This window comes from Mus caroli, chromosome 1 (assembly GCF_900094665.2).
Source record: "Mus caroli chromosome 1, CAROLI_EIJ_v1.1, whole genome shotgun sequence".
Taxonomy (NCBI): Eukaryota; Metazoa; Chordata; class Mammalia; order Rodentia; family Muridae; genus Mus; species Mus caroli.
In genome coordinates, this window is record NC_034570.1 from 177146478 (window position 1) to 177158453 (window position 11976).

The following is an 11976-nucleotide window of genomic DNA, read 5'->3' on the forward strand; positions in this document are numbered from 1 at the left end:
ACACGTATGTGTGTGTGTGTATATAGATGTGTGTGTATGTGTGTGTGTGTGTATGAATCCCATGCACACGTATGTGTGTGTGTGTATATAGATGTGTGTGTATGTGTGTGTGTGTGTGTATGAATCCCATGCACACGTATGTGGGTTTTGCAAGTTTTCCACAGAATTGTTTTTCCTTTTTTTCACATGTTGCTTTAACAGTGAGTGTACCTGTGTTCTGTACTTTCTGTGATTGTAACCAGTCTGTACGATTGTGAGTGTAGGTGGCACAGTGAAGTACTTTACCCACCCTTGCCTGTCTTGGGGCGGAGGTTTGAGGGTAGCACTGTTGAGTGCTCCTGGAAAGTGTCTGAAGATGTAAATGTAATAACCATTGCCAGACTGCCTTATAGAGTATTAGCTCTTCAGGCATTTTTAAAAAATGAAGATAACTCCGGAGGCTGACGGCCAGAACCAGTTTCCTTCTGTCTTTTTGCCCCTATCCCCCAACACCCAGCTCTTGTTTCCCATGCCCAGAATTTAAAGACTTGCCCTTTTGAGGGAGTTATTTTCCTTAATATCTGTCACAGGGATTTGAGTGACACACTCGTTCAGGAGGGCTTGGCTGTAAAGGCTTGCTTCTCTCCTCCGTATTGTCAAATTAATCATTATCCTGAAAAAAGGAAACATTTGTATCTGGACAAACTGGCAGGCAGCTCAGGCCTTGATTTCCTCCAGCCTGGAGGCTGCAGGGCTTTGACTAGCCAGGCCTCGGCAAGTTGAGAAGCCTTCTTTTGAATGGCAGCATGCCATGGTTAGTGTTTGTCAGTTTGTCAGGCACTGAGGCAGAATAGTATGCGGAAGGCACTTGGCTGGGGTGGAAAGTGAGCACAAGGCTGGTGGGAAGGGTTGCTGGAGGCACAGAGCAGAGCTGCTGCCTCCCCAGACTGCTGCTAGGCTGCAGCTGCATTCATCTGCAGTCTTCAGCGCCATGTCCCCTCCACACTGGGCAGCCTTGTCCCAGTCTCACAAGTGCGTGCGTCTCAGCTCAGTTTCTGGTTCGGAGAAGGCTATGTCAACTGAACCTGCAGGAGGTTTTGCGTTGGGAAGATCTCAGGTCTCTGTTAGCCTCTGAAAACCACCAGCCATCACATTGAATTTCATGGTGAAGAAGAATAAGAAATGGGGCGCAGGGTGTTCCTGGCTGCACGTGTTCTCTTAAACTGAGGAGCTAGGAGTTCCCCACACAGCCACTTGCTTGCCCTTCCATTCTGTCAGCAGTTGTTCTTAAGCAGTATGGTCAGGTGTTCATCTCTCACTACCACAGTGTTTGCTGAGGGCAACTACTTGGCTCCAATCAACAGCAGCAGCAGACACTGAGATCCCAGCAGAGGATCTGTACCCCACACAGACCCTCTCTCTCTAGCTGTGCAGTCTTGTTTTTACATTACAAATCATGTAAGCAACAATACTTTACTATGAACTACATTCACTGCCAATGTCATAATCTTTAGCAGCTGAACCCTAAAGACTTAGGGCATGCCATATGATATCTGAGATCACCATTACTAATACCAAATAATTACATAAATGTTGATCTCGGAGTTCTACAACTCCCCAAGAACTCCGTATCATGCAAATACTGTTTCTATTTGAAATTCAAAGTACCTCTTCTGCTAATTGTATGAGCTAAAAGCTTTGGTACTAACAACCTTGACTTCCTTGCTGAACGTGATGGATGGTACATATCTCATGTTCTAGGGAAGCAGAAGCAGGCAGATCTCAGAGTTCAAAGCCAGCCTGTCTAGAGAGGAGTTGTACTCCAGCCAGGGCTACATAGTGAGACCCTATCTCACACAAAACCAAAAATCTCCTCGACTATCTGAATATTTGATCTGCCCATTTAAAGAACTGTGACTTGTAATAGTTTGTGATTTCTTTCTAAATAATAATCTGATATTGGAAAGTTTTGGTTTTATGGTTTTTTGTTGTTTTGGGGAGGGCTGCAGACTGACTGATACCTCCAGCTTTTTTTGTGTTCTTTGAGGTTAGTTGTTTTATTATATGTGGGTATGTGTGGACGTAAGTGTGTGTGTGTGTGTGTGTGTGTGTGTGTGTGTGTGTGTGTGTGTGTATGTGTGTGTAGCAGACATGTGCAGAGGCCAGAAGAGGACATCAGACCTCTGGAAGTGGAGATGGTTGTGAACCACAGCTTAGTTGCTGGGGAACAAAGCCTAGGTCCTCCCTCCATAAGGACAACATGTGCTTTTAACCACTCCGCTGCCTCTCTAGCCCGATTCCATTTTATTTTTATAAATCTTATAGATACTGAATTAATCATAGAACTGTTAGGAATTTTTACAATTCTTTAACTGTTTTTGAACGGTTAATTAAGGTTAGCATAATATGCATGGTATATCATGCTAATAATCAGTCATATTAAACATTTTGAAAGTTTAAATGGCCTCAGACTTTAGGATAGCCCTGCTTTCCATGCAGGAAGGCTGCACTGTAGATGCCATGCTCAGGTTTTGGGTAAGGCAAATGTCTGACATTGCCCTCCGAGGTGTAGCTCTTACAGGGTCACGGCAGCGATAGATACTTTAGCTCATTTTTGAAGTGTTAAAAGGTGTCCACTTTGTCTGCCTTTAGAAGCAAAATATAAGTAACTTAAAAGTACTGCAGGACAGTCGCTTGTGTTTCTCCAAGGCCATGACCAAATAAATACACATGTGAAGTTAGTTAAATGTCTACATTTGATTCTTTAAATCTATGAATTATATGCTGCAATTGAAGGGAGCTTGCAGTTTTTTAGACATGTGTCCAATTCCTGAGAAATACCCAGTAATATTATTTTTGACTGGATTGAAAGCTTACATTTGTATTGTGGTATAAACTTGTTATAAGTTCTGTTTTATTATATTTCCCTGTATTGTTTTCATCAGGCAATTTATCACATGGGTATATGTGAAATTTCTTCATCTATTAAATTTCAGATTATGTATTTCAAGCCAGAGCAAGACTTAAACATTTTCCTGTAAGTGTAGCTTGGGGTAAACAAGCAATTTCAGCCTGCAAAATAGCTCCTGCTTCTGTCAACACGCTGTTTATTCTGTCTCTGAGATAAAAAGTTCACTTTTCTGATATTTGTACCAAGATAAAGTCAGTAAACAAGATTAATACAGTGTGGAAAAGGTTGTCAGCAGCCCTGGCAAAGGGAATAAGTTGTCCGTACATAGACCATACTGTAAACTGAATAAAAGTGTCAGGTCCGCCATGAGCTAATGTGATCACGGACGTCTAACAAACCATGACACAGGCCCGGGCGGCTTCCCACAGCCCCAGTGTAGAAAATGGATTACTGTGTTCCAGGGATACCTGCTGGAATAACATGAGACTACTCCAAAATGGCTGTGGGCTGTGGTCTTGGAGCACAGCCAAGCACTTGTGTGTGCTCCTGCCCTGCACGGATCACTGTCATCTCCTGCACACTGCCCTGCTTGTATAGCAATGCCAGAGTGGATGCGCGTGACTCAAGGGAGAGAAGAGTGAAGTGTCTCCAGAATGTTCCTTTGTTAGGCCATGCTGGATTTACTCTGGTGTGGTTAAAATGGCTCTTGTGGAACTAAACAGGAATAACTTTTGTCATGAAGGAGCGTTACTCAAGAGTCTTTGCTAGACATTCATAGCTTGTCATCAGGAGTGGCAGATTCACCCATTCATGGCTGCCTTTTGCTCCATTTGAGAACCTTGGATACAACAGGAATTCTGTGGAGTTCATAACAACCCTAAACAGTTGTCACCATAGAAAAAACACCTGGTGTTTTCTTCATAGAACTTCTAATTTATCTAGACATTGAGGAGAAAATATTGTTCTTATGCTAAAATTATATTTCACTCAATGTAAATACCAAGATAATTCCTTTGTAGAAAACATATAAAAAGAGCCCTTCACTGCTCTTGTGGCGGAAGTTCTTGTATACACTTGGATTTGCACATTTTAATGCAAGCGTCCACCACAGAGCTGGTTGCCCCGAAGTGGCATCTGCTCAGGAGTGGTCTGCTTGACCTCTCACACTAGTGTGACAGTGTCTGGATGGTGAAGCCACTGCTCTGTTCTTAAGCCAGGTGTGTACACTTGTCAAGATGCTCTAACAGCACCTTAACCTAGTGTGGTAACTCTGTTAGACCAAAAGGATCTAACTCCCTGGGGGTTGGCATTTCAGGGGCACTGGGCACCCTGCTCAGGTCGGAAGCAGTCTGGACCTCTGCAGCCCTCGAGGACCCTTCTTACCAGGCCTTTGTCTCCTTGCAGTTTTCCCTTGGGTGTGAAATTAATGTTCTTTCCTCCATTTAGAAAGATGTCTTCAAACAGATGCCGCTTTGCGTTGTCGATAGCAAACCATTGTGACTTGTTTTTGTCATTTGTTTTCAGATGTCTGCTCCTGGCCCTGTGAGTGACAAGAGGATGGTTCACTTCTCGTCAGACGCCCATCACCACGAGTGAGTGCTCAGGCTTCTGTAGCTTGCTTGGGTTGTCTATCTGTTTCTCTAGGAAACTAGTCACTCTTGCTGAGTTAGGACACTTTAGTTTGTACCTACTTTAGGAGCATAATAAAGCACACGAGGGTGACAGTGTATGAACAACTGTAGCTGAGCCCATGGCAGATAGAAGGACTTGTGACTACATTCTTTATTTTGATAGAGTTTGATGTTCATGTCCCATTCAGTGAAATCTAGGCCCTGTCTAAAAGCATTAAATCTGCATGACATTGGCCTGTAGCAAGCCTGTGTGCCAGCCCTTCTGTGGTACCAACGTAAACGCTAAGTGACCCGTCTTCATTATTGCCTCTCCACTCTGGCTTCTGCCTGCCTGCCTAGCCTTTGCTTATCACAGTGAAGACCTACATTGAAACCAAACTATATTTTCTCTAGCAACAAACAAAATGGTTCAGTAGGTAAGTTTGCATAGCTATCAGTTTGTATGACTTTAGATAAGATTTCTTGGTGGTAATCTTAATTCTGTAGTCTTATTGGAAAACCCTGTCTCGTGTGGTAGTTTCATGTTATATGTGTCTCTTCTGCCTTCTGAAGTTGGATGAAATTGAGGCCTACGAGATATGGAAAGGCATGAGTTTTCAATTTGGTTTTTGCTAAAAAAAAAAAAAAAAAAGTCTAATAAAGATCTGCTTTAAAACAAACAAAAAACAAAACAAAACAAAATAAAACTGGTTTTCTTTGAAAACAAAAACTGGACCCTAAATAGAAAGCAAGGAAACAAACTATTGTCCAGACATAGAAAATTGATATCAGACTCTCCCTTGTCGTCTTGCTTGATATGATGAAGCTTTAAAAATACATAAAACTCCGGACAGCAGCCAGATGTTATATACAGTTTTTACATTAATTTTCTTCTGAGGAGCTGCAGCAGCTGAGGCAAGTAGATGCAAAACTATTTTAGATCATTCCTTTTGGTAGAGGAAGAGTGTGCATGCTCTGCGGGCATGCTTCTCCTATCCTGCCGCTGCAGTCCTCTGTCAGCCCTGAGACTGTTGGGGCAGGCCCTTAGGTGGGTCACTGAGTGGCTGGAGACCCCAAGTGTCGATTTAAACTAGAGCACACTGACCTGCCTGTGGGACAGGGCAGTCTGCCCATGCTAGCACATGGAAAGTGAGGCAGAAGGATCAGGAGTGGAACAGGCTTGGGGCCAGCCTTGGCTTCATGAGACCCTGTCTCTAAAACTGTGATAAATAGAGAAATGAGTAAGTAGGAAAGAACAGGATGCAGACCCAAGTGTTGCCTCTAAATGCAATGGGTGGGGCTTATGCTCAATGTCCCTCTGTCTCCCCCACCTCAGGATGTCTGTCCCGGGTTCTCAGTCTGCTAAGATGCTCCAGGAATAGCGGGTGTTAGGTTCCATTCCCATGGGTGAAGCTTGCCACTGCCTCACCACAGAGAACTCCAGCCCTAGATAACTACAATCCCTTGCCTTCCCGTGGCTGTAGTCCTGTTCCCAGTGTCTGACTCTTATGACCTCTTCTTTCCCATTTCCTCCCCATTGCCTTGTTATCTTTTATGTCATTGTAGAGTCCCTCTGGATCTTTCAGCCTCTAGCTTTCCATGGTTCCAGAGTAAATTACTTGCTTTTGTGACTCAAGTTCAGGTCTGGTCATCATCTCGTTTTACTTAACATTCCCACTGTCATCTGCCACCAGTGCGGACACCTTAGAGGTCATCAACAGACACCCTGCTGCTGTGCCTGAGCCTGTTTGTCACCTCTGCCCTGTGAGCTGGGATGGGCTCCTGTTGGGGCTCACACAGCGATGTTGTTTGTGGTTGTTTTGTTTCAGTTTTGCTTTTCTTGAGATTTATTTTTCCCGTTTTTGTTTGTTGGCATAAGTAAAGGAAGGAAGCTTCTTGTGCAGAGCCGTTGATGTCATCGGCGGCCGGCCGGCGGCTTTTCTGTCTGCCTCTATCGTCCCATTCCATCCTAGGCTGCAGTAGCACAGCGCCAGTGTACCCAACTGGGACAAAATCTACCATTTAGGCAGGAAACCCCAGGTCTGAAGCAAAGCTGGCAGCAGGCTCAGCTTCCTCCTGGGGATGGGGGAGAAGGCACTTCCTGGCTCAGCTTCCTCCTGGGGATGGGGGAAGAGAAGGCACTTCCTGGTTCTTTCCTTTGCTTCTCACAGTTGACAGCACTCTCTGCTGGTCCCCAGCCCAGCTCTGGTGACATTTTCCCTGTGCTGGTCTTTGTCCGAATTTCTCCTTTGTAAGGCACCAAGGCAGGCCAGTGAGATGCTCTACAGTGTCACCCTGGACTGAGGCCCTGCTTCACTGACCTCATTTTAACTTGTCTCTGTGGAGAGCCTATATCCAGACAAGGTGCTGCTCTGGATTATAATATTAGGAGCCATGCTCTCTTCTGCAGGGACACAGCTCTGCCTTCCCCTTGCCTTCGTTGTCCTTCTCTCTGATGTCCTCCGAGAGGTTATTGTCTCCTGGTCTTTAAAATGGCTGCTTCTCGTGCTCCTCTCTGCTCTGTTCTGCTCTGCGAAGGACAGTGCCAGCAGCTCTCCTGTCTCACCTTTCAGCAAGAACCTCTTCATGGCCATTGAGCAGAATCAGATGTCTGGTTGTCATGGCTTGAAAGAGATTAGCAAAGAAGAAATGTCTCAGCTGAGTTGTAATAACTCTGGTTCAGCTCATAGCTACCTGTAACCTTAAGCCTAAGAAGTTGATGCTCTCCTGTAAGTAGCTGCTGACAGAATTGTGATCCCAGCCCAGCCCTTCCGCAGCTACATGCTCTGCCCTTTGCAGGTTACACAGTGTGCAGAGTACTCTAGCCTTTCCCAGAGGAGACTTCTTCCAGATCTCCAAGGGCTGACTACTTCATCTCTCTCAGACTCTCGTCCAAGGCCTCTCACTTAGGACTGCTAATTCAGTCTGGCCGTGGATCCTCTTGGTAAAGCCGCCCATGCACTAAAGCTGCACATGTGCATAGAGGGTTGCAGAAGGCAGGCCATCACACCAGAAGATGAAGACTTCCACCTAGGAATGCCATTCCTGATGCCCAGTGTGCCAGAACATACATGTGCAGTTTGACCACCATTCCGAAGAGAGGGCACTGCCTTGTAGGAGCAGCTTGCTTGTAAGACTGCTTCAGAGTTGTAGCCACACATTTCTCAATGGTAGAGGCAGGACTCGTCATCAACTGTTGGTGGCTATGTGGTCAGTGCAAGCTGACGAGCTGACTTCCAAGACTTGTGTCCACACCCTTAAAGGCATGCATACACACATTCGGACACCACTCACACAGACACAGGAAACTGAAGAGTTCCACTGGTGAAAAGCCACACGTAAAGTAGAGTTGAGTGAGTAGAGCAAGTCACTGGGCTGGCTCTAGAGCATGAAGGGACTTTGAATTTTGAACATGGGCAGTGGAGCATCCACTCCCAGAGCTCTGTCTCTGTACCAAGCTGTGTGTAAATAGCTGGGAAGGTGCTGGAACCTCCAGCTGGAGAAGGGAGAGGTGGGTTTAGGTTCAGAGAACCATAGCAGTAGGCTGTTCCATATTGAAAGTTCTCCGCTGAGGAGGAGAGCAGAAGTCACTCAGGTAAAGTATAGGTAAGGGGTGGGCTGAAGCTCCGTGGGAGAGCACTCATGGCCCATGCGCGCCATCCATTACTTCTGTAGCCAAATAACCAACTAAGTAGATACTATGCAGTAACATTTCAAGATAATTTCTGTTATAAAAACAAATGCAGATTATTATTTGCTGATGGCAGCATTGCTACACACCTCACAAAACAGCTCCTGGAAACATTTGGACCACACACTGAAAAGTCTAAGAGTCCCGTAGTTATAACATTTGATCAGTTTCATGAGATTACATTTTGTTTAGTGCTGTGCTAATTGGGAAAAAAAAAACTATTTCATAATTATTCCCTGGAAAAGTATTTTCATGTTGAAAGTCCAGGCATGAATAGATAGTCATTCCCTTTTAGCAGGAAGTACTGAGCACAGGCAAATGAAGTGTGCGTTAATAGAAGACTTGCACGGAATGGGCTGAGAGCCATAGGCCAGCTAACTCAGGGAAGTTAGCCTTAGTCCAGCTAACTCAGGGAAGTTAGCCTTAGTCCAGCTAACTCAGGGAAGTTAGNCTTAGTCCAGCTAACTCAGGGAAGTTAGCCTTAGTCCAGCTAACTCAGGGAAGTTAGTCTTAGTCCAGCTAACTCAGGGAAGTTAGCATCTAAAAGGAAAGTCCGAGGATACTGGAGACACTGCTCAGTGGTTAGGATCACAGGCTGCTCTTGCAGAGGCCCAGTGCTTCACCCTCAGTACCGGTGTCAGGAAGCTCATGCCCTCTGTCACTTCAGCCCCAGGGGAGCCAGTGCCTCTGCTCTGTCAGAATCCATAGGCACAGGGCACACAATCACACATAAGCAAAACTAATAATAGTAATAATCATAATAATCTTAAAACAGTGTTTGAAATGGAATTGTGTCTGCCATCATCCTGCTGCCTTTCTAAATATGCAAATAATAAAATGTAAAAATTAACATGACTCCCTCTTAGAATTTTGTGTAAGCATAAAATAAAACTCGATTTCATTGAATGATGGCAGAGCCAGGCATGCTAGCACACCCTCTACTGCCAGCATTTAGGAGACTGAAGCAAGAGAATTAACTGCCAGAGATCACAAAACTAGCCTGAACTTCATATTTCTAAGCCAGTCAGGGTAACATAACATGATCCTGTCTTGAAAACCAAAAACTGTTCCAGGATTTTATCTACTTTTCTCAATTACTTGTAAGATACTTAATCATAAAGAGATAAATATGATTTATTAATTGATTTTTAAATTGATATTCATATTCTGTTTCTATATTTATATAAAATGTATCTGCTTTAAAAGCTGTATATAGAGTGAACTTTTTAAAAATGCACACAGATATCTCATTACAATCCTATGATGAATTCCTTCATAAAGCAAATATTCGCTCATTTTATCTGTTGTGTAAATATCAGGCTTGCTTTAAGCAAGATTTGACTAGATTAAAGGTTATGTTCACTGGAAATACTTTTTCACTTTTAAGTTTAGGTTTATGTTATGGGGAGAGAGGCTGAAACTCTGGGTTGAGTTATATACAGTATGCTGGATTAGCTCCATCTCTTATTAATCATGGTTACCATGGTGTGTGTGAGCCGTAACATCTCTGTTTTAGTTATAAAGTAAGTTGAGGTCGCCTCCCTACATAAATAAGGTGTTTACAGAGCGAGCCTTGCAGGTTTTCTTTCTCAGGACTCTTTTCGATGTGTCATTTTAATGTCTCTACTCTCTGAATTACCAAAGCAGGTGTTCTTTCTTCATTTTATAGGTGATTTGACTTTTCCAGAGACACACACTATAATTCTGCTTGACCAAAAATCGATCAGGAAACAAATATCTTTGGCATCTCTGATATGTTTTGTGATGTGCAAATCCTGTGGGAATGCTATAGGGAGCCGTGGTCATACTAATTCTTCTGTGGACATTGAGGGTCCCAAAGCTTGAGAATGAAACTGCACATGTTACCGAAGCCCACAGTGTTCTGCAGGGAAAAGGGCATTAATATTGATTTCAAATGCCTTCTGTATGGGAGATTAGAATTTATGTTTAAGCCTCGAAGTCCTGAGACAGATCTTTATTTTTCTTTTTCTTATATTTTATTGATATGTGTGTTTTTGTGTGTGTGTGCACATACACCGTGGCCCACACATGCAGGTCGGAGGACAACTTAATAGAATCATTTCTCGTATTCTGCCCCATGTTGGTTCCAGAGGTTGGACTTAGACAATTTGCTACCAAAGACTTGGCTTGCTGAGTCAACACACCCGTCCCCAGTGTTATTTTAGTTGATAAGGAAGGAACCCAGACTGCAGACATTAGCCAGAAGCTACCTGACAGGTGGGAGGGCCTAGACCCAAACTTGTTTTTTTCTGTTTATCAGGCATATCAAGCACAACTTTCTGAGTTTTCATTAGTATTTTAATAAAGCAAATGAACATTTAAACAGCCTTCTGTTTATCATTTTATAGTTGGTGTTTTGTATCATAGAAAAAAATTAATGGAGGAGCAATATCTTCATAAAGAACAAATGTGGCAACTGCCCTCCTGCCATTGTAAGTCAAGTTCTTCTGCACGCGTTCCCAGATACCTATAAGGACTGCCTTCTCATGTTGCTGAGAACAAGGCACACATGATCACTGTGCTCATGTTATTCACAGACTTTACCTATCACTAGTGGTCAGCGGACAGACAGGTACTTGCATCTGCGATTACGTGATAGTACATGTGTTTTATTATATACTGAGCTAAGGGCTCTGATTCTTACCTTTTATCTGGACAGTGAATTATAAGAACTGATCAATCTCTATGGTGTACATGAGTTGGGAGTGGGAAGACCATTTCAAGCAAATAAAATAGGATATTCTGCATTCAAGAATCTGGAGCAATTCTAATACATATGAAAGACCATGAAGGCAGATTGTCACATGGTGAGACTGCAGACGGTGGCACACAGTTAAGGACTTTCTCTGTGAATAGTGGAAAGGCACCTGGGTGTTTAGTCTGCTTCTGTTTGATTGGTTCATTTAGTATGACTGAGCTCTCTCAGTTTCCATCCTGACAGGTTGGCCTTCAATCTTAGGCATTTTTGTTTTATTTTTGTTTTTGTTTTTTACTGCTGTCTAAGGTAGCTACAAAGACTTACGTTCTTAACTGAATGGATTCTTTTTTTTTTTTAAATTATTTATTAGTAGTACATTAAGTACACTGTAGCTGACTTCAGATACACCAGAAGAGGATGCCAGATCTCATTACGGGTGGTTGTGAGTCAGCATGTGGTTGCTGGGATTTGAACTCAGGACCTTTGGAAGAGCAGTCAGTGCTCTTACCCACTGAGCCATCTCACCAGCCTCCCCAAATGGATTCTTTTTTTTGTGTCACTGTGATCCTTTGTTAAGTGCTCCTGGAAAGGCTCTTAAAACTTCATCTTTAGAAGCAAGATACAATGCAATTTTCCAGCCACAAACATATTTCAAAGAAAGAGCCCTGGACAATGAAAATCCTAAGCATTTTTTTTTTTTCATAGAGGTAAAACTAGTTCAGGAATATAAGGATCAACAATCCTTCCAATCACTAATGACTATTTGTCAGGTAAGAGTTCTACATGTGTCACAAACGTGTCATGGCAACAACACAGGTTATCATTTTTTATTTCATTGCATCAGATCATACCCAGTATTACTTAGAACTCACTCTTTTTTTTTAATTAATTTTTTTTATTAGGTATTTTCCTCATTTACATTTCCAATGCTATCCAAAAAGTCCCCAATACACTCCCACCCCCCACTCCCCTACCCACCCACTCCCACAATTTGGCCGTGGAAATCCCCTGTACTGGGGCATATAAAGTTNGCAAGTCCAATGGGCCTCTCTTTCCAGTGATGGCC

General features: G+C 43.3%; 1 protein-coding gene across 4 annotated transcripts in view; it reads left to right on the plus strand.

Moving 5' to 3' along the window:
• Gpatch2 (G-patch domain containing 2) overlaps positions 1-11976 on the plus strand; it is a 138125-nt gene that overhangs the window by 88735 nt on the left and 37414 nt on the right. For all 4 annotated transcript variants that reach the window (XM_021158335.2, XM_029478561.1, XM_021158322.2 and 1 more), the window contains one exon: positions 4415-4482. In XM_021158335.2, coding sequence (XP_021013994.2) covers positions 4415-4482 — 68 coding nt within the window. The remainder of the gene's footprint in view (positions 1-4414; positions 4483-11976) is intronic.